The sequence below is a fragment of the Aquarana catesbeiana genome, linkage group LG06 (genome assembly GCF_042186555.1).
Source record: "Aquarana catesbeiana isolate 2022-GZ linkage group LG06, ASM4218655v1, whole genome shotgun sequence".
Classification (NCBI taxonomy): Eukaryota; Metazoa; Chordata; class Amphibia; order Anura; family Ranidae; genus Aquarana; species Aquarana catesbeiana.
This window is the reverse complement of record NC_133329.1, coordinates 2,197,581-2,220,893: the sequence shown is the minus strand read 5'-3', so window position 1 is coordinate 2,220,893 and position 23,313 is coordinate 2,197,581. Positions and strand designations below refer to the sequence as shown.

The following is a 23,313-nucleotide window of genomic DNA, read 5'->3' as shown; positions in this document are numbered from 1 at the left end:
GTGGAGCTGTGTGTTAGCACATTGGAGGGGGGTGTAGGGTGGAGATGATGGGTGGAGCTGTGTGTTAGCACAGTGGAGGGGGAGCAGGGTGGAGATGATGGGTGGAGCTGTGTGTTAGCACAGTGGAGGGGGGAGCAGGGTGGAGATGATCGGTGGAGCTGTGTGTTAGCACAGTGGAGGGGGGAGCAGGGTGGAGATGATGGGTGGAGCTGTGTGTTAGCACAGTTGGGAGCAGGGTGAAGATGATCGGTGGAGCTGTGTGTTAGCACAGTGGAGGGGGAGCAGGGTGGAGATGATGGGTGGAGCTGTGTGTTAGCACAGTGGAGGGGGGAGCAGGGTGGAGATGGTGGGTGGAGCTGTGTGTTAGCACAGTGGAGGGGGGTGCAGGGTGGAGATGATGGGTGAAGCTGTGTGTTAGCACAGTGGAGGGGGAGCAGGGTGGAGATGATGGGTGGAGCTGTGTGTTAGCACAGTGGAGGGGGAGCAGGGTGGAGATGATGGGTGGAACTGTGTGTTAGCACAGTGGAGGGGGGGAGCAGGGTGGAGATGATGGGTGGAGCTGTGTGTTAGCACAGTGGAGGGGGGGAGCAGGGTGGAGATGGTGGGTGGAGCTGTGTGTTAGCACAGTGGAGGGGGGGAGCAGGGTGGAGATGATGGGTGGAGCTGTGTGTTAGCACCTTGGAGGGGGGTGTAGGGTGGAGATGATGGGTGGAGCTGTGTGTTAGCACATTGGAGGGGGGTGGAGGGTGGAGATGATGGGTGGAGCTGTGTGTTAGCACAGTGGAGGGGGGGAGCAGGGTGGAGATGATGGGTGGAGCTGTGTGTTAGCACAGTGGAGGTGGGAGCAGGGTGGAGATGTTGGGTGGAGCTGTGTGTTAGCACAGTGGAGGGAGGAGCAGGGTGGAGATGATGGGTGGAGCTGTGTGTTAGCACAGTGGAGGGGGGGTGCAGGGTGGAGATGATGGGTGGAGCTGTGTGTTAGCACAGTGGAGGGAGGAGCAGGATGGAGATGTTGGGTGGAGCTGTGTGTTAGCACAGTGGAGGGGGGGAGCAGGGTGGAGATGATGGGTGGAGCTGTGTGTTAGCACAGTGGAGGGGGTGCAGGGTGGAGATGATGGGTGGAGCTGTGTGTTAGCACAGTGGAGGGGGGAGCAGGATGGAGATGTTGGGTGGAGCTGTGTGCTAGCACAGTGGAGGGGGGGAGCAGGGTGGAGATGGTGGGTGGAGCTGTGTGTTAGCACAGTGGAGGGGGGTGCAGGGTGGAGATGATGGGTGGAGCTGTGTGTTAGCACAGTGGAGGGGGGGAGTAGGGTGGAGATGATGGGCGGAGCTGTGTGTTAGCACAGTTGGGAGCAGGGTGGAGATGATGGGTGGAGCTGTGTGTTAGCACAGTGGAGGGGGGAGCAGGGTGGAGATGATGGGTGGAGCTGTATGTTAGCACAGTGGAGGGGGGAGCAGGGTGGAGATGATGGGTGGAGCTGTGTGTTAGCACATTGGAGGGGGGTGTAGGGTGGAGATGATGGGTGGAGCTGTGTGTTAGCACAGTGGAGGGGGGAGCAGGGTGGAGATGATGGGTGGAGCTGTGTGTTAGCACAGTGGAGGGGGGAGCAGGGTGGAGATGATGGGTGGAGCTGTGTGTTAGCACAGTGGAGGGGGGGAGCAGGGTGGAGATGATGGGTGGAGCTGTGTGTTAGCACAGTGGAGGGGGGGAGCAGGGTGGAGATGGTGGGTGGAGCTGTGTGTTAGCACAGTGGAGGGGGGGAGCAGGGTGGAGATGATGGGTGGAGCTGTGTGTTAGCACATTGGAGGGGGGTGTAGGGTGGAGATGATGGGTGGAGCTGTGTGTTAGCACATTGGAGGGGGGTGTAGGGTGGAGATGATGGGTGGAGCTGTGTGTTAGCACAGTGGAGGTGGGAGCAGGGTGGAGATGATGGGTGGAGCTGTGTGTTAGCACAGTGGAGGGGGGGAGCAGGGTGAAGATGATCGGTGGAGCTGTGTGTTAGCACAGTGGAGGGGGGAGCAGGGTGGAGATGATGGGTGGAGCTGTGTGTTAGCACAGTTGGGAGCAGGGTGGAGATGATGGGTGGAGCTGTGTGTTAGCACAGTGGAGGGAGGAGCAGGATGGAGATGCTGGGTGGAGCTGTGTGCTAGCACAGTGGAGGGGGGGAGCAGGGTGGAGATGATGGGTGGAGCTGTGTGTTAGCACAGTGGAGGTGGGAGCAGGGTGGAGATGATGGGTGGAGCTGTGTGTTAACACAGTGGAGGGGGGGAGCAGGATGGAGATGTTGGGTGGAGCTGTGTGTTAGCACAGTGGAGGGGGGAGCAGGGTGGAGATGATGGGTGGAGCTGTGTGTTAGCACAGTGGAAGGGGAGCAGGGTGGAGATGATGGGTGGAGCTGTGTGTTAGCACAGTGGAGGGGGAGCAGGGTGGAGATGATGGGTGGAGCTGTGTGTTAGCACAGTGGAGGGGGGGAGCAGGGTGGAGATGATGGGTGTAGCTGTGTGTTAGCACAGTGGAGGGGGGTGTAGGGTGGAGATGTTGGGTGGAGCTGTGTGTTAGCATAGTGGAGGGGGGAGCAGGGTGGAGATGTTGGGTGGAGTAGCATGATTCTGCATTGGATGGAGGAACCAAGTATAAGTGAGATGGATGGTGGAGTAATGTAGCAATCCTGGTTAGAGCAGCTCTGATTGGTCAGGAGTGAAATACCACTGGTGGTTATTGAGCAGGAAGAGGCGTGGTCTGTAACCAGTCTGACATCCCCGGGTATTTGTCCCTCTGACTGTACCTTTGAAAGGTTTCTGTTTCAGGACGCTTGGCGAGGTGGGCGTTATCGGAAGGGTAGTGGCCCCTTCTCTCATACTCTGAGTTCCTGAGGGATCCAAGAATATATATAGACATGTGGGTCTCCGCTCATAACAGAAATAAGTTGGGGTGACACAAAGACACATGAGGATGGAGATCCATGTCGGGGTCTCCTGAGTCAGGGGACATGTAGACGGGTGACAGATAGTTACAGAGAAGTTAGCGTGTTAGTGGCATGCTGCACGTACATGTTACCCACTATTAAAGATTTAGAGACCTGGAATGTGGTGGGGCCATGTGACATTAAACAGTACAAACACTGGACATGGTACATATGTGGGGGACATGACATATAACGTGTGAAGAATGGACTCAGTACTTACCCTCAACAGCAGCAGATGGAGAAATTTCCTCTGTGAAGACACAACAAAAAGCAACAGACTGAGGATAAGCTGGGAAACCAGAGACAATGGGGGCCAGGGAGGATGGGACGAGAGGGGACAAGAGGGGACATTGAGGATGGGACAAGACGGGACAGATAGAACGGGACAAGAGGGATCAATGAGGACAGGACAAGAGGCGAATGATAGAATGGGACAAGAGGGGACAGTAATGATGGGACATGAGGGGACAGTAAGGACAGGACTAGAGGGGATAGATAGAAAAAAAAGTGGGGGCAGATAGAAAGATGGTACAAGAGGGGACAGTGGGAATGGGGCAAGAGGGGATAGTGAGGACAGGACAAGAGGGGTTAGTGAGGACAGGACAAGAGGGGATAGATAGGATGGAAAAAAGTGGAGGCAGATAGAAAGAGGGGACAAGAGGGGATAGATAGGATGGGACTAGAGGGGACAGACAGGGTGGGACAAGAGGGGACAGACAGGATGGGACAAGAGGGGACAGACAGGATGGGACAATAGGGGACAGACAGGATGGGACTAGAGGGGACAGACAGGGTGGGACAAGATGGGACAGACAGGATGGGACAAGAGGGGATAGATAGGATGGGACAAGAGGGGCCAGATAGGAAGGGACAAGAGGGGACTGTGAGAACCCTACAAAATAGGAAGGGTAGGACAGGACAAGATGAGACATATAGGAAGGGAAGAGAGTGGATAGGTAGGATGGGACAAGAGGGCACAGTGAGGATGGGACAAGAGGGGACAGTGGGGATGGGACAAGAGGGCACAGTGGGGATGGGACAAGAGGGGACAGTGAGGATGGGACAAGAGGGGACAGTAAGGAAAGGACAAGAGGGGATAGATAGCATGGAACAAGTGGAGACAGATAGAAATATGGGACAAGTGGGGAAGGGACAAGAGGGGGTGGAAGGACAGGAGAAGATGAAACAGAAAGCCAAGAGAAGAAAGGACATGAGAAGATAGGACATTTAGAAGGATGAGAGAAGAAGGGGCAGACAGAAGGGCAGGAGAAGATGGGACATTTAGAAGGATGGGAGAAGGTGAGTGAGATAGGACAGTACAAGATGGGACAGATATATAGAGAAGGTGGGACAGACAGAAGGACTGCTGGACAAAAGGGAACAGATAAGAATGGGAGAAGATGGGACAGATAGAGGGACAGAAGGCAAGGCAGATAGAAGGATGGTGGAACTTGGGTCAGACAGAAGAGATGGGAGAAGATGAGACCAACAGAAGGACTGGACGGGATGGGATATATAGAAGGACTGGTAATGGAGGACAGGGTGGGAAGAGATGAAAGACCAAGACTATGGTATAAACAGAAGGCCAGGACACGTAAGAGAGAGCCAGAGGGGGAACAAATGTGATTGACATTGGTAGTAAAGAAGAATAAAAATGGTAAAAGAAGAAAGTGAGCAGATGAAGAGAATGAAGGGTGGATGGAAAGATAGCTGCTGGGAATGATGGAAATAAAAGGTGGGATGATGCAGCGAGATGAAACCAGAAAAAAAGACCAGAGAGCTGGAAACAAGGACTAGGCAGAATTGTGAAGGCCTAAGGATGAATGTGTGGATTTAGAAAGGGATGGATCAAAGGTAAATGAACAAACATGAATGAACATTGAGGATAACTTTTGGTTCCTGGAGGCAGAGTGAGGATCTATAGAAACAGAATCTTTACCTTCCAGAGGGTTCTGTGGGACAGACTGACCATTAAATGAGGTTTGACCAGCTCCGGCTGAGAAAGAAGGTAGAGAAAAATCATTAGAACAACATCCTGTCACATGGCTGACATCATGTTGAGGAGGAATTTGGGTATTCTATGAGACACTCAGAAATTATATATTTTAGAAAACAGTTCCAGATAATGATGGCAGGGAAAACATTGAGTGATGGAGCAGCTGAGGGATTCATCTGACTGTGATGTTCAGTATTCTCTAGTTTCTGAGAAGGAGGTAAATCTCACCGTATTTTGAGCTTGTGGCATCAGGATACCCGGCCTGGGCACCGTATGGAGATTTGACCCCTGCTGATGAAGGTAGAAAGTTCACTTATTAGTCTACAAAAAGGGCCACCAATAATCCATGATGAGGACGGTTTTTAACATCTCACTTGCTTGCGACCCCTGGGAGGTCCTTTTGCATAAACCAATCCCAACTCTTATAACTAACCATGGAAAACAGGTGGGATTTGTGTTTCTGGCTGCACGGCAAACGCTGGCTAGAGCCCAGAGACAAATGTACCTTAATTTTGCTGAGGTTCAGTAAAGGCCAATGTGGACCATGGTCCATCAGAAGCTCACTTCCATCCCTGAAGACTCCCATGCCAAATTCCTAAAGATTTGGGACTCCTGGACTTCCTATAATGCTCACCTTAATATGGACTGGACTTTGCTTGCAGTCTGATGTATCTCATCATTGCCCCTACGTATCCCAGCCACTGCCCCATGAGGGCGCCTTCCTTATACTCTCCCTTCCCCTCCCTCCTCTCCTTGCCCATCCCAGGCAAACGCCCCCAATCCTTTTCTCCCCCCTCTCTCTCTCTCTCTCTCTCTGTCTTCTGCATCTCCTGCTTCTTCTTGCTCTTCCTTCTCACTCTAGTACTTCTTCATGAAGTGTTCAACCCTTCCCCCCTCCAATACTGTGGAGGTGCCCATGATAGATAACACAGAGCCATGTGTACTGTGTTCTTGTATTATGGTGGACCCCCTTTGACTGTACAGATTGCACCTTTGTACCCCCTGACGTTCCTTGTGCCTTACTGTATTTTCTTGTACTGTCCTGAAAACATCTAAAAACCCAATAAAATCTTTGTGACACAAAAAGGCCACCACCTAGCTATCAGATACAATGGCGGTGGAATGTTTTCCTTACCTGTTTTTGCAGATTTAGGGTCGTATCCTAGAGCATCGGGCTGTGACCTGTATGGGAGCTGACCGAATGCACCTAGAGAGCAGACAGAGAGCATCAGCAACTCATCAAAGAGGAAACACAAGTAGTAAGACTAAAGGTGGCCACACATGGCAAAAACACTTGAAACCAGCTTACAACAACCAAACACAATACCCACCAAGACATTCTACTGGAACCTTGAAATGATCTCAGTTATCGGTGGTAAGTTGTCCATTTACTTTGTCTTTGTGATTAAACTATGGTTGAAAACAGTTAATGTAGCACCCTCTAAGCTAGGGTTTAGGATATTAGGTAAGTTTAGTTTAGCTCCTCTGTAGCCAGTGGAGCAATTGATGATTGCTTTAGCCTGCTCAGTGTCTCATAGGCTGCTGGTCTGATTATTTCCCCCTAGATTTTAGAGAAGTGTGGATTCACAGTGTGAGGAAAGATAGAAGGGCAGTCTGAATATTTATGGGGACAAAGCCAAACCCTGGGGAGGTGTGCCCAGTAGGTGGCTGGAGAGTCCATAAATAATCTGAAGCCTGATGCAGGAATTGAATCGGTCCTGGGTCCCATCTTGCTGGAAGAGCCCAGCCTAAGAGGGACCCTGCCCCTGGGGGCAGTCTGTTGGAACATTGCCAGAGGGTCATCAAGGTCCCAGCTGTAGCACAGCTGGGGGGGGGGGGGGCTATTTCTAAGCCTGGTCTGGGGCTTCTATTTGCTGAACTCGGTGAAGTGGAAGTTGGAGGAGAGTGTCCAGCTGTCTTGTGGTGTTGTGAGTTTGTCTCTCCTTCACTGAAGAGTACCCGGTGGATATCGGAAGGAGGCAACCAATGATCCTGTGAAGTTGTGAGTACTGACTGAAAGCTTTAGTGACTGTGTACAGTTCTTTACTCTTAAAAGGGCCCTAGTCACCATTCAGTCAGCAGAGATCTTTGTAGGAACTTAATCTCCTCTACCCTCCACTGGTTTGTGACACAGAGACAGATCAGTGGGAAGGAGAAGTGTCCTCTAGTTACTCAGAGTTTCTTTCGGGGTATCCCATGCTCCCCTCACCCCTTCTAAATTTAAACTGCACCCCTTCTAAATTTATGACTGAATGTCATAAAAGACATTCCTTAGACTGTTATTGAGCGAAAATGCTGTGTGCCTGGCTGCTACTGCAGCCTATTAGGGGGTGCGCTGAATTAAAATCGTCCCATTTTTGGCCAGTATATGGTGGGGGACAAGCAAAGAGGAGACAGAAGGAGGAATGAGAGGATGAGACTGACAGAGGATAAGGGGAAAGTGAGAGAAGGATAGCAATGGAGAGGGCAGAAGTTAGAGAGGAAGAGACAGCGATGGAGAGACAGAAAGAGAAGTGAAGAAAGGGACTCACCCAGCTTGGCGTTCTCTCCGTCAGGCCCTTGGTACGCACTGAGTGGAGATTTTACCCCTACAAGAGAAGACACATTTCTATTTGTGAACAGTAAAATGCCAAAATAGGACAATGTCTTGCTCAACCTTTTAGTCCCTGAGGAACCCTTGAAATAAATTTCAGGCCTCGGGGAACCCCCGCTTAAGCAAATTCATGTTATTTCAGCTGAGAAAAAATCCCCCTTGCATTGGAGATCAGTGGATGGAGAGCCCCCCCCCCCCCTTCAGTAGTGGACAGAATACCAACCTTACAGACAGTTATAAAGATCATTGGTGTCATACATTCCATAGTAGAGATGAGCCGGCACCCGGTAATTAGTCTGATAAAAAGTCTTTAATGGCTACAGAGAAGTCACATCACAAGTAACGCATTTCATTTTGTGGTATGAGGAAGGCTGTTACAGCCGAAATGCGTTAGTATACTTGTGATGTGACTTATATTAGCCAATAAAGATTTTTCATCTGATGGATTACCAGGTGCTGCCTTATCTCTTCTATGAAACTTCTGTTCAAGTGTGGAAACACTTTGCCCCCCTGAGCACCGGTTTTCAGCCACGAGGGACTGAGTGGGCGATTGAGCTTGGCTATCATTTAACTCATTGGTGTCATGCAGGATCCTTGGCTCTGGAACTATGTGACACCATCAAATTGGAGGTCAGTCAGCCACAACTCAAGGAACCCATAGCAAACTCTGGAGGAACCCTACAGTTTCACAGAAGAACTTACCATTAGAATACGGCTGCTGGTATAAACCTGGTGATAAAACAGGGAGAGAAGAATCATAAAACACATAATTGATGGAAGATCGGTGGTCCAAGATCAGCAGAATCAAAAATAGGGAAGATTTGGGATCACAAATTATGGAGATAACCAGCAAAAGAATCAGATTGGGAGCCAAAAGGATCTGTTTGGCTTCCAGGACCAAAATGGAAGTGCCAAACATCCGGATGTTATTGGATTTTGTGTGGGATCTGAAAATATGAAATGTCCGTAGACAAGGATTTTTCCTGCATTCAGTGTACCCCAATCTAACCTCCTTCAGCCTCTGAGTTATATTTTGTTCCCTCTCCTAATAGAGGACTTTCTATCACACATGGTTTGGCCGGCATTGTTCTCCACTCCCAGGACTGTCTGACAATATCCTAATAGTGAAATTAGGTTTTATGATACATGTCTCTGCTGTAGATGAAGAACCAATAGTTGGGTATCCATACACATGCTGGAAAATCTTTGGAAACTGGCCATGAAAAAGTCTTAGGACAGTGATGGTGAACCTTGGCACTCCACATGTTTTGCAACTATATTTCCCTTGATGCTCATGCACTCTGCAGTGTAGGTGAGCATCATGGGAAATGTAGTTCCAAAACATCTGGGGTGCCAAGGTTCGCCATCACTATCTTAGGAGGATCAAGGGAACAGGCTCAAAGCAGAAAAGCCCCCCTAACTCAGGTGAACCCTCATAGTCCCGTACCTGTTTTAGATGGCTTTGCTCCGATACCTGCAAGACATAAGAAGACACAGTCACATATCTACATATTAAACCCACCATGCATTATGCTCTATGGTGACCATTTAGCAATAAATATTTTTTCCTAGAAAAGGTCGCAACTGACATGAAATCAGAGACAGCAGGAGGGAGGTGAGATTGGGAGCTATATGGTTGGTTTCTGCACAGAAGTAATGCCATATTATCATCCAGGTTTCTATGACTTCTTATTTAAAGTGTGGTGGCGACATAGTGACCCTCTGTGGTCCTTCTTTATAGTCTCTATGGATGTCCTCCTCCAGTCATAAACTCCACCAGGTGACACTTTGTCATCATTCTTTATAGAATATTACCTATGATGTACTCCTCCAGTCATAAACCCCACCAGGTGACACTTTGTGGTCATTCTTGTTAGAACATTATCTATGGATGTCCTCCTCAAGTCATAAACCCCATCAGGTGACACTTTGTGGTCATTCTTGTTAGAACATTATCTATGGATGTCCTCAAGTCATAAACCCCATCAGGTGACACTTTGTGGTCATTCTTTATAGAACATTATCTATGGATGTCCTCCTCAAGTCATAAACCCCATCAGGTGACACTTTGTGGTCATTCTTTATAGAACATTATTTATGAATGTCCTCCTCAAGTCATAAACCCTATCAGGTGACACTTTGTGGTCATTCTTTATAGAACATTATCTATGGATGTCCTCCTCAAGTCAAAAAACCCCATCAGGTGACACTTTGTGGTCATTCTTTATAGAACATTATCTATGGATGTCCTCCTCAAGTCATAAACCCCACCAGGTGACACTTTGTGGTCATTCTTTATAGAATATTACCTATGATGTACTCCTCCAGTCATAAACCCTACCAGGTGACACTTTGTGGTCATTCTTGTTAGAACATTATCTATGGATGTCCTCCTCAAGTCATAAACCCCATCAGGTGACACTTTGTAGCCATTTCTCAAAGAACATTATCTATGGATGTCCTCCTCCAGTCATAAACCCCATCAGGTGACACTTTGTGGACATTCTTTATAGAACATTATCTATGGATGTCCTCCTCCAGTCATATACCCCACAGGTGACAGAGTAATTCTTTGTGGTCATTCTTCATAGACCGATATCTATAGATGTCCTTCTCCAGTCATATACCCCACAGATGACACAGTGATACTTTGTGGTCATTACATTATCTATGGATGTCCTCCTCCAGTTATATACTCCACCAGGGGACACTTTGTGGCCATTCCTGATATAAAACATTATCTATGGATGTCCTCCTGCCATATATCCCACCAGGGGACACAGTGACATTGAACTTGGTGTCGGCTATTACTGTGACACAACCATATGGATATATAATGTATATATGTGAGCAGAGATTGTTCAGTACAGATGGAGGATGTGATGGATACCTTGTGGGAAGACGTTGCTGGGGTAGCCGGAGGCTGTGGAGGAAAGAGATTGACATGTGATTAGGTGAGTATAAGGACATACAGTGCCTTGAAAAAGTATTCATACCCCTTGAAATTGTCCACATTTTATCATGTTACAACCAAAAACAAATGTATTTTATTGAGATTTTATGTGATAGACCAACACAAAGTGGCACATAATTGTGAAGTGGAAGGAAAATGATAAATGATACAAATAAATATGTGAAAAGTGTGTGGGGGGCATTTGTATTCAGCCCCCTTTATTCTGATACCCCTAACTAAAATCTAGTGGAACCAATTGCCTTCAGAAGTCATCTAATTAGTAAATAGAGTCCACCTGTGTGTCATTCAATCTTATTATGACTACAGCTGTTCTGTGAAGCCCTCAGGGGTTTGTTAAAGAACTTTAGTGAACAAACAGCATCATGAAGGCCAAGGAACACACCAGACAGGTCAGGGATAAAGTTGTGGAGAAGTATAAAGCAGGTTTAGGTTATAAAAACATCTCCCAAGCTTTGAAGATCTCACGGAGCTCTGTTCAATCCATCGTTGGAAAATGGAAAGAGTATGGCACAACTGCAAACCTACCAAGACATGGCCGTCCACCTAAACTGACCGGCCGGGCAAGGAGAGCATTCATCAGAGAAGAGCCAAGAGGTCCATGGTAACTCTGGAGGAGCTGCAGAGATCCACAGCTCAGGTGGGAGAATCTGTCCACAGGACAACTATTAGTCGTGTTCTCCACAAATCTGCCCTTTATGGAAGAGTGACAAGAAGAAAGACATTGGTGAAAGAAAGTCATAAGAAGTCCTGTTTGTAGTTTGTGAGAAGCCATGTGGAGGACACAGCAAACATGTGGAAGAAGGTGATCTGGTCAGATGAGACCAAAATTCAACTTTATGGCCTAAAACCAAAATGCTATGTGTGGGGGAAACTAACACTGCACATCACCCTGAACACACCATCCCCACTGTGAAACATGGTGGTGGCAGCATCATGTGGTGGGGATGCTTTTCTTCAGCAGGGACAGGGAAGCTGGTCAGAGTTGATGGGAAGATGGATGGAGACAAATACAGGACAATCTTAGAAGAAAACCTGTTAGAGTCTACAAAAGACTTGAGACTGGGGCGGAGGTTCACCTTCCAGCAGGACAACGACCCGAAACATCCAGCCAGAGCTACAATGGAATGGTTTAGATCAAAGCATATTCATGTGTTAGAATGGCCCAGTCACAGTCCAGACCTAAATCCCATTGAGAATCTGTGGCAAGACTTGAAAATTGCTGTTCACAGACGCTCTCCATCCAATCTGACAGAGCTTGAGATATTTTACAAAGAAGAATGGGCAGAAATGTCCTCTCTAGATGTGCAAAGCTGGTAGAGACATCCCCAAAAAGACTTGTAGAGAAAGGGGGTTCTACAAAGTATTGACTCCGGGGGGCGCCATACAAATGCCCCCCCCCACACACACACACACACACACACACACACACACACACACTTTTCACATATTTATTTTGTATCATTTATCATTTTCCTTCCACTTCACAATTATGAGACACTTTGTGTAGGTCTATCACATAAAATCCCAATAAAATACATTCATGTTTTTGGTTGTAACATGACAAAATGTTGAACATTTCAAGGGGCATGAATACTTTTTCAAGGCACTATGACAGGTGGGTGGACCTAGATGACAAGGTGGACTTACCAACTTTGGAAGGTTTTCCAATTCCACCTGGAAAAAATAAAGACATTGTGGCGGTCACCCATACAACAACTCCTGACCTTCTTGAGGCCCATCTCCCATCCCAATCCCGAGGTCTCCTACATGCCTAACAAGTAAGGATTGTTATAACTATTAGTATGGTCATTGTTAGTTAATGTTGCGCCAACATCTTCTGCAATGCTGTACAAGGTGGGAACACACAGGGCTACAACCATTACTCTAAAGCCTAAACTCCAGCCAATCATTGATCTTCAGTTTTTGGGTGGAGTGGAGAAGGTTCAGTAGCTCTGTCTGGATTCTTTTTGCTGCAGAACACGAAGTGAAGGGAAACTTCTCAAAGGGGCCACTGATAAATAAAAAACCCGACAGCGGTCCTCTCCCCACCTTTCCACCCAAACTTACTATAATGGCCGTATTTGGGCTTTACCATATATAGTGCCAACATCTCCCATGGAACAGTACAAACTGAGTTCATGACATTATTACTACATAAAATATGTACAGAACACCAACATTTTCTGTAGTGCGGTACAAAGTGAGGGTGTGCGGCGGCTATAAAAATACTTTTACGACATTATTTTATTTATGCAGCACCAACATCTTCAGCAGTACAAATTGAGGACAATAGCACCATAAAACACATAAATACTGTACATGAAAGATGGGAAACGATAAGCCACAAGAGCTTGCGATCCAATACCTTGGTACAGCGCAGCACCGTTTCCTGTAATATAAATGAGAAATGTTATCAGAATCACCCATACACAGGAATACTGTATATACAGTATCTGACAAAAGTAAGTACACCCCTCAGTGACATTTGTGTAAATCTTTTCTTCTCTCTTTTCATGTGACAACACTGAAGAAATGACACTTGTCTACAATGTAAAGTAGTGAGTGTACAGCTTGTATAACAGTGTAAATTAACTCTCCCCTCAAAATAACTCAACACACAGCCATTAATGTCTAAACCGCTGGCAACAAAAGTCAGTACACCCCTAAGTGAAAATCTCCAAATTGGGCCCAAAGTGTCAATATTTTGTGTGGCCACCATTATTTTCCAGCACTGCCTTAACCCTCTTGGGCATGGAGGTCACCAGAGCTTCACAGTGTTGTCACTGGAGTCCTCTTCCCCTCCCCCATGATGACATCATGGAGCTGGTGGATGTTAGTGACCTTGCGCTCCTCCACCTTCCGTTTGAGGATGTCCCACAGATGATCAATAGGGTTTAGGTCTGGAGACATGCTTGGCCAGTCCATCACCTCAGCTTCTTTAGCAAGGCAGTGGTGGTCTTGGAGGTGTGTTTGGGGTGGTTATCATGTTGGAATACTGCCCTGCGGTCCAGTCTCTGAAGGGAGGGGATCATGCTCTCTTCAGTATGTCACAGTACATGTTGGCATTCATGGTTCCCTCAATGATCTGTAGCCCCCCCAGTGCCGGCAGCACTCATGCAGCCCCAGACCATGACACTCCCACCACCATGCTTGACTGTAGACAAGACACACTTGTCTTTGTCCTCCTCACCTGGTTGCCCCCACACACGCTTGTCACCATCTGAACCAAATACGTTTATCTTGGTCTCATCAGACCACAGGACATGGTTCCAGTAATCCATCTCCTTAGTCTGCTTGTCTTCAGCAAACTGTTTGCGGGCTTTCTTGTACATCATCTTTAGAAGAGGCTTCCTTCTGGGATGACAGCCATGCAGACCAATTTGATGCAGTGTGCGGCGTATGGTCTGAGCACTGACAGGCTGACCCCCCACCCCTACAACCTCTGCAGCAATGCTGGCAGCACTCATACGTCTATTTCCCAAAGACAACCTCTGGATATGAAGCTGAGCACGTGACCTCAACTTCTTTGGTGGACCATGGCGAGGCCTGTTCTGAGGGGAACCTGTCCTGTCATACCGCTGTATGGTCTTGGCCACCGTGCTGCAGCTCAGTTTCAGGGTCTTGGCAATCTTCTTTTAGCCTAGGCCATCTTTATGTAGAGCAACAATTCTTATTTTAAGATCCTCAGAGAGTTCTTTGCCATGAGGTGCCATGTTGTGCTTCCAGTGACCAGTATGAGAGAGTGAGAGCGATAACACCAAATTTAACACACCTGCTCCCCATTCACACCTGAGACCTTGTAACACTAACGAGTCACATGGCACCGGGGAGGGAAAATGGCTAATTGGGCCCAATGTGGACATTTTCACTTAGGGGTGTACTCACTTTTGTTGCCACCGGTTTAGACATTAATGGCTGTGTGTTGAGTTATTTTGAGGGGACAGTAAATTTACACTGTTATACAAGCTGTACACTCACTACTTTACATTGTAGACAAGTGTCATTATCTTGTCACATGAAAAGATAGAAGAAAAGATTTACACAAATGTCACTGAGGGGTGTACTTACTTTTGTGAGATACTGTATGTATATATTTACATAGAGTAAGCTCCAGGGTCTGTAGGCAGCAACCTTTGGCCACCAGGACCTTCATCTCATACAGGGGGAGTGGCCATAATCCATCTCTATACACAGGACACGTGTAGATGGTGTGAAGGTCACATGTCACACAAACGGTCACCACATACCTGCTTTGGATGGTTTCCCTCCTATACCTGAAACACAAAGACATCCAATCAGCACATTGTCCTAAAGTGTCCCCGGACAGACGCATATTATCAGATGACCCCCTGTGGCCATCAGAGAAGGCTTAGTACACACCATACTGTATGTTTTCCATGAGATGAAACTACAGCAGGGGTCCCCAAACTTTTTAATCAAAGGGCCAGTTTACTGATCTACAGGGATATGCTAAGATGATCTTCTGCCCCCCCCCCAAACCCCCCCTTCCCCTTAGGCTGTGGCACTTTAGGTCCAGGCCTACACATCTTTCTAAATGTTCCAGTCTGGCTCTAAACAAGATATCATAGATGCTCAATGATGCCCCCTGATGCTTCTAAGAGGTTCCTGATCACAAGGAACACCTAACTGATGGCCTGAAGATGGTCATAATCCAACTGTACGATCTCTATCAGACTTTACCACAGCTAGGCACTCGGGGGACCTAAGTGTTATATGGATTGTTCGAGGTGAGAACTTGTTCAGATGGTTGTTTGAGGGTAGGGTAGGTTAGATTCATGTTAGGAGCAATAATGAAACCTTTAGGGTTTAGACATTAAAGTTGTAATTGAAGATTTCTTTGTAAAGATAGATAAATGTTAAGAGTTCATTTTATGGTGGACCATTATCTGTGTGTTATACATCTCAGTACCTTGCTGCTGCTGTTGCTGCTGCTGGTAGGCATTAGGGTAACCTCCATATCCATTCCTGTACCCTATGGGGGTAAATGAGAGACTTAATTATTAAAGAAGATCCAGGAGTGACAGAAAAGTCTAGAAAAGAAAATCGGACAATGGAAGGTGGATATTTATGAGTCGAATGATGGAGAGACTTGGTAAATGGAATTCAAGCAAGAACCCATGCAGAGCTTATTACCAATATTCATATAAAAGAACATCTGGGTAGCAGTGACCATAACATGATTTTTATGTATGGTCGAAGCCCTTCAACCGGGACAGATATGAACCCCATAAACACGCCACAAGACTCCACCACAACATAACATAGACCATAGGTGTGCCCTGGTCTGCTGGCCGGTATGCCAAAAAAGGGGGCATACCCAAAACAAGTAATGGGATGATTGTGGAGAGAAATGTGCTGAGAAGCGCCCTGAAAAAGGGGAATGGGAAGGAGGGTACAACGCACCGGCATCGTCAAGGACCACAGGTGAATGGTCTGCTTAAGTACCCCGCCGGCTCCTCCCATAAACTCAGGCCACCATACTGGCCTTCTTATTTAATGTTAGCCGTAAGCAACAAACACATATATACAGGTAAGATAAAAAACACTTCACTTCAAGAGAGCAAATTTTCCAAGGATGAGGGCTGCTCTCCACGACTTAGACTGGGAGGGAATATTGGCATCAAAGGACACAGAACAGAAATGGGAATTCTTCATAAAGAATGTATGTGAACTCACTGCATATTCCCATGGGCAATGAGTTTAAAATGCTAAAAATAAAACCTATGTGGCTTACGGCACAAGTTAAAATGGCTATAAAATAATAAGAAAAGAGCTTTTAAAAAATATCAAAACGAAGGAACACTATCATCGTTTGAATGCTACAAAGACTATAACAGAATATGTAAAAAGCAAAATAAAGACGCAAAAATTCAAAATGAACGACAGACCACAAAAGATAGAAGGACAAACCCCCAAAAATCTTCAAATATATTAATATTAAAAAGGTCGGGTCTGAGCATGTAGGCCCTTTACAAAAATGTGTCTAATCTAGAGTGGGTGACTGGGGGCAAAGAGAAGGATAATTTATTAAATACTTTCTTCAGTTCTGTGTATACAAAGCAGCACGGGGGAGATCATGTCCATAATGGGGGTGGTAGTGACACAGCCCTGAATGATCCACAATGGCTCAAAAGTGATCTGGTCCAGAAATATTTAGACAGAATAAAGGTGGATAAAGCACCTGGACCTGATGGCATCCACCCACGGATCCTAAAATAATTGAGCTCTGTCATTTCAGAGGCATTGTTTCTAATATTTAGGGACTCATTAATGACTGGAATGGTACCACTGGATTGGTGTAGGGCCAATGTGGTGCCTATATTTAAAAAGGGAACAAAGTCTATTCCAAGTAACTATAGACCTGTTAGTTAAACTTCTATAGTCGGGAAGATACTGGAGCGTTTAATAAAAGATCACATAGACGAGTTCTTGCTGGAAAAAAACATTTTAGGCAACAGACAGCATGGGTTCATGAAAGACAGAAGTTGTCAGACAAACCCGATTTCTTTTTATAACGAGGTAAAACCTTGGACAGAGGGGTGGTGGTGGACGTGGTATACTTGGACAGAGGGGTGGTGGTGGACGTGACATACTTGGACAGAGGGGTGGCTGTGGATGTGGTATACTTGGACAGAGGGGTGGCGGTAGACTTGGTATACTTGGACAGAGGGTTGGCTGTGAAGGTGGTATACTTGGACAGAGGGGTGGCTGTGGACGTGGTATACTTGGACAGAGGGGTGGTGGTGGATGTGACATACTTGGACAGAGGGGTGGCTGTGGACGTGGTATACTTGGACAGAGGGGTGGTGGTGGATGTGACATACTTGGACAGAGGGGTGGCTGTGGACGTGGTATACTTGGACAGAGAGGTGGCTGTGGACGTGGTATACTTGGACAGAGGGGTGGCTGTGGACGTGGTATACTTGGACAGAGGGGTGGCTGTGGACGTGGTATACTTGGACAGAGGGGTGGCTGTGGACGTGGTATACTTGGACAGAGGGGTGGTGGTGGATGTGACATACTTGGACAGAGGGGTGGCTGTGGATGTGGTATACTTGGACAGAGGGGTGGCGGTAGACTTGGTATACTTGGACAGAGGGTTGGCTGTGGAGGTGGTATACTTGGACAGAGGGGTGGCTGTGGACGTGGTATACTTGGACAGAGGGGTGGCTGTGGACGTGGTATACTTGGACAGAGGGGTGGTGGTGGATGTGACATACTTGGACAGAGGGGTGGCTGTGGATGTGGTATACTTGGACAGAGGGGTGGCGGTAGACTTGGTATACTTGGACAGAGGGTTGGCTGTGGAGGTGGTATACTTGGACAGAGGGGTGGCTGTGGACGTGGTATACTTGGACAGAGGGGTGGCTGTGGACGTGGTATACTTGGACAGAGGGGTGGCTGTGGACATGACATACTTGGACAGAGGGGTGGCTGTGGATGTGGTATACTTGGACAGAGGGGTGGCTGTGGACGTGGTATACTTGGATTTTGCAAAAGCGCTTGACACAGTTCCCCACACGCGGCTCATGTGTAAGGTAAAGTCTACAGGCTTGGAAATATCAGTTTGTAAATGGATAGAAAACTGTCTAAAAGACAGAATTCAGAGAGTCATGGTTAATGATTCTTACTCTGAATGGTCTAAGGTTATCAGTGGTGTACCCCAAGGTTCAGTGTTGGGACCCTTACTTTTTAATATCTTTATAAATGATATTGGATTAAAAGTACCATTTCTGTCTTTGCAGATGACACCAAGCTATGCAGTGAAATAACGTCCTTACAGGATGTCTCCAACTTACAAGCTGACCTCAATGCTCTGTCTAATTGGGCGACTATGTGACAGATGAAGTTTAATGTTGATAAATGTAAAGTTCTGCACTTGGGGGCTAAGAATATGCATCATACATAGAGTACAACTGCGGGAATCCATAGTGGAGAAAGATCTGGGGGAATCAATGGTGGAGAAGGATCTGGGGGAATCAATGGTGGAGAAGGATCTGGGGGAATCAATGGTGGAGAAGGACCTGGGGAAATCAATGGTGGAGAAGGACCTGGTAGGTTAGCATGCAATGCCAAGCTGCCGTTTCCAAAGTGAGCAAAGTCCTTTCTTGTATAAGAGAGGTATGGACTCCAGAGAGAGAGAGAGATCATCTGTACAAATCATTAGGCAGACCTCATCTTGAATATGCAGTTCAGTTTTGGGCTCCAGTTCACAAAAAGGATATCGGGGAACTGGAGAAAGTGTAGAGAAGGGCAACCAAACTGATAAGAGGCATGGGGGAGTTCAGCTATGAGGAAAGATTGGATGAACTGAATGTATTCTCTCTTGAGAAGAGGAGGTTAAAGCAGGCCATACACGGTCGAATTTCGAACAAATTTTCTTTCAAAATCAGAAAGTTCGTTTTTTTTTTGTGATCCGATGATGCCACCATTGATTTTCGAAATTCGGCCGACCAAGCCTTCAATTTCACTGCATGTTGCTACAGAAAAGAATTTTCTTGGCCGGGAATCTTCTTTTCTCTCCGTAAATTTTCTTTTCTTATTACATTTCTCGCACGATTCTCCCATCATTGATTAGAAAATCGTTCGTTTTTCTAAAAATTTCCAACATGTCCGATTCCTCAAATTTGATTGCCACACGAAAATCGGCCATTGTTGCAGCCCATAAGGGGGGATATGATCTCCATGTACAAATACATAAGTGGTCCATATAGTGAACTTGGTGTTGAGTTATTCACTTTACGGTCATCACAGAGGACAAGGGGGCTCTCTTTACGTCTAGAGGAAAAAAGATTTCTTCTCCAAAGACGGAAAGGTTTCTTCACAGTAGGAGCTGTGAAAATATGGAATATTCTCCCTCCAGAGGTGGTTCTGGTCAGCTCAGTAGATTTCTATAATAAAGTCCTGGATTCTTTCCTAAATGTACATAATATAACTGGGTACTGACATTTATAGGTAAAGTTGATCCAGGGAAAATCCGATTGCTTCTTGGGGGATCTGGAAGGATTTATTTCCCCTGCTGTAGCAAATTGGATCATGCTCTGCTGGGGTTTTTCGCCTTCCTCTGGATCAACTGTGGGTGAAGGATTGTGTATATGAGATTGTATGTTTTCTTTTTTTTTTTTTTTTTTGGTTGAACTAGATGGACTTGTGTCTTTATTCAACCTGACTGACTATGTAACTATGTAACCCATGGGATGGGGACTATAGGGCTGAACCTTCACAATGATAATGAAAGAAGCAGCAGAGGTTTTACCTCCTTGAGATGTTAAAGAGGGGCAGTTACAGAAGGGAGGAGAGGGTACACCCAGGAAGAATGAAACCCCAATGGGATTCTGCTGAGAAGTTCTCAACAGAAACCCCTCATAAAGCTTTAGAAACGGTTTAAACATAAGAGACCTACCAGCCTTTGAGGGCTTTCCACCATAACCTGAAATAGAGAGGAAGTAACAGAAGATAAGTGATGAGCTACTAAGACAAACCTTCCTGGGTACTCCAAATATGAGAATCCTACAAACCACCCAGGAAACCACAAATATGAGAGTCCTCCAAACCTCCAAGGAGACACATATATTAGAATCCTCCAAACCTCTAAGGTGACACATCCTCCAAACCTCCATGGAGACTAAACATGTGCAATTCGTTTCGTTCTGAATTTGTTTTTCGTCAAAAATTCTGCAAACTGTTGAACAAATTTTTCTGAAAACGAATTTTCGAAAAGAGAAATAAATCGAAAGAACAAAAATTCGAAAGAGCGAAAATGCGAAAATGTGAAAATTCGAAATAACGAAAATTCGAAAGAAGGAAAATTCGAAAGAACGAAAATCCGAAGTTTGAAAATTCGAAGATCAAAAATTCGAAAGAACGAAAATCGGAAAATAAGAACGAAAATCCGAAAATTTGTAAGAACGAAAATCCAAATATAAGAGCGAAATTTTTAAAATTCGAAAATCTAAAAGAACAAAAAAAAAGGTAAGATAATTTCTATTATAATTAATTAACCATTATTACATTTTTTTATTATTATTAATAATAATTATAATAAATAAATAAAAACTATAATAATAGTTATAAACTAATAAATTATAGGTATTGGAATTTCTTTTCAAATTTGTCTGCCTGTTAGTCAATGTAACGAATACGAATTTATCCGAATTTACAAAATAACGAATACCACATCTATACGAATAAAACGTACTGAATTAGAATTTCCTCCGAATTTCTGAAATAGCGAATACGGCATCTATATGAATGGAATGTACCAAATTCAAATTTTTCTGAATTTACGAATTTATTTAAAATAATTAATTTCGATCATAACGAATGATCTGCAAAAACAAAAAAATGAATAAAACTAAAAAAAACCCTAATTTTTCGACCGTGCACATGTCTAATGGAGACCCATATATTAGAATCCTTCAAACCTCAAAGAAGATACATATATGAGAATCCTCCAAGGAGACACATATATGAGAATCCTCCAAAGAAAACTCCCAACTATGAGAATCCTACAAACCACCCAGGAAACCCCAACTATGATAGTCCTCCATACCTCCAAGGAGAGTAACCCCAAAACCCCAAATATGAGAGGCCTCAAAGGCGCCCTTGAAATCTGAATATGTGAGCCCTTCAAACTTCCCAGGAAATACTGACCACAAAAGTCTACCAAACCTCCCAGAAGACCTCAAATACAACAGTCTTCCAAGACTCCCGGAGAACAAAAAGTGAGAGTCCTCCACACCTTCCAGAAGAACCCAAATATGATAGTTCTCAGGGATCTTGTGTCATGTAGAGGAAACATTCTCCCAGATGGTTTATCATATTACGGAGCTCAGTAAATATTGGCAAATGCTATTATTACATTTTTATTACCTGGCTGCTGCAAATTACTGGGATACAGACCACCATTAGTCCCGTAACCTGCAGAAAAGAGGGGAAAAAGGATCCTGAATATTTCCAGCCATGACCAAAGGCAGAGAGGAAGAAAGCAGAGCAAGGAGGGTGGAGAACATAATGAGAAGATCGAAGGAGACAGGGAGGAGGATGAAGGATACAGTGAGCAGGATGATGGACATAGTGAGATGGATAAAGGTCACAGCAAATAGGAAGGAGGACACAATAAGGAGGATGAAGGACACAGCAAAAAGAATGAAAGACAGAGTGAGGAGGATGAACGATACAGCAAGGAGGATAAAGGACAGAGAAGAAGTATGGAGGACACAGCAAGGAGGATAAAGCACATGGCAAGGAGGATGAAGCACATTGCGAGGAGGATGGAGGACACAGTGGGGAGGATGAAGGACACACACCGAAAATAAGAACGAAAATCCAAAAATTTGAAAGAACGAAAATCCAAAAATAAGAGCGTAATTTTTACAATTCGAAAATTCTAAAGAACAAAAAAAATTCAGATAATTTCTATTATAATTAAGTTTATTAACCATTATTATAGTTTTTTTATTGTTAATTATAATAATAATAAAAACTATAATAATAGTTATAAACTATTCAATTATAGGTATCGTAATTTCCTTTCAAATTTGGCTGTTAGTGAACGTAACCAATTATTAACCATTATTATAGTTTTTTGTTATTATTATTATTATTAAAAATAATAATGAATAAAAACTATAATAATAGTTATAAACTAATAAATTATAGGTATTAGAATTTCTTTTCAAATTTGTCTGCCTGTTAGTGAATGTAACGAATATGAATTTATCCGAATTTACGAATTTTCAAAATAACGAATACCACATCTATATGAATGGAATGTACCAAATTCGAATTTCTTCAGAATTTCCGAAATAACGAATACCGCATCTACATGAGTGGAACGTACCAAATTCAAATTTTTCTGAATTTACGAATTTATTTAAAATAATTCATTTAGATCATAACGAATGATCCGAAAAACAAAAAAAACAAATAAAACTAAAAAAAACCCTAATTTTTCGATCGTGACATGTCTAATGGAGACCCATTAATTAGAACCCTTCAAACCTCAAAGGAGATACATATATGAGAATCCTCCAAACCTCTAAGGAGACCCAAATATGAGAATTATTCAAAGATCCAATGAGACCCATATATTAGAATCATCCAGACCTCCAGGGAGACACATATATGAGAATCCTCCAAACCTCCAAGGGGACACATATATGAGAATCCTCCAAAGCTCTGAGAAAACTCCCCACTATGAGAATCCTACAAACCACCCAGGAAAAACCAACTATGATAGTCCTCCAAACCTCCAAGGAGATTCATATATCTAAATCCTCCAAACCTCTCAGGAGACCTAATAAGAGAATCCTCCAAACCTTCAAGGAGACACATATATGAGAATCCTCAAATCCTCTAAGGAGACTCATATATGAGAGCCTCCAAGCCTCTGAGAAGACCCCCAAATATGAGAATCCTCAAAGGCGCCCTTGAAATCTAAATATGTGAGCCCTTCAAACTTCCTAGGAAATACTGACCAGAAAAGTCTACCAAACCTCCCAGAAGACCTCAAATACAACGGTCCTCCAAGACTCCCGGAGAACGAAAAATGAGAGTCCTCCACACCTTCCAGAAGAACCCAAATATGACAGTTCTCAGGGATCTTATGTCATGTAGAGGAAACATTCTCCCAGATGGTGAATCATATTACGGAGCTCAGTAGATATTGGCAAATGCTATTATTACATTTTTATTACCTGGCTGCTGCAAATTACTGGGATACAGACCACCATTCGTCCCGTACCCTGCAGAAAAGAGGGGA

The 23,313-nt window shown here is 45.1% G+C and overlaps 1 protein-coding gene across 4 annotated transcripts in view; it reads right to left on the bottom strand.

Annotated features, from left to right (window-relative positions):
* GREP1 (glycine rich extracellular protein 1) overlaps positions 1 to 23,313 on the bottom strand; it is a 51,973-nt gene that overhangs the window by 4,991 nt on the left and 23,669 nt on the right. For 2 of the 4 annotated variants that reach the window (XM_073635306.1, XM_073635307.1), the window contains exons 15-30: positions 23,249 to 23,296; positions 21,423 to 21,470; positions 19,954 to 19,980; positions 15,460 to 15,522; positions 14,777 to 14,803; positions 12,895 to 12,918; positions 12,177 to 12,203; positions 10,446 to 10,478; positions 9,003 to 9,029; positions 8,258 to 8,284; positions 7,494 to 7,550; positions 6,098 to 6,169; positions 5,191 to 5,253; positions 4,906 to 4,962; positions 3,187 to 3,216; positions 2,787 to 2,870 (exon numbers count right to left, since the gene is read on the bottom strand). In XM_073635306.1, coding sequence (XP_073491407.1) covers positions 2,787 to 2,870; positions 3,187 to 3,216; positions 4,906 to 4,962; positions 5,191 to 5,253; positions 6,098 to 6,169; positions 7,494 to 7,550; positions 8,258 to 8,284; positions 9,003 to 9,029; positions 10,446 to 10,478; positions 12,177 to 12,203; positions 12,895 to 12,918; positions 14,777 to 14,803; positions 15,460 to 15,522; positions 19,954 to 19,980; positions 21,423 to 21,470; positions 23,249 to 23,296 — 714 coding nt within the window. The remainder of the gene's footprint in view (positions 1 to 2,786; positions 2,871 to 3,186; positions 3,217 to 4,905; positions 4,963 to 5,190; positions 5,254 to 6,097; positions 6,170 to 7,493; positions 7,551 to 8,257; positions 8,285 to 9,002; positions 9,030 to 10,445; positions 10,479 to 12,176; positions 12,204 to 12,894; positions 12,919 to 14,776; positions 14,804 to 15,459; positions 15,523 to 19,953; positions 19,981 to 21,422; positions 21,471 to 23,248; positions 23,297 to 23,313) is intronic. The other 2 variants (XM_073635309.1, XM_073635308.1) reach the window with 2 other exon arrangements.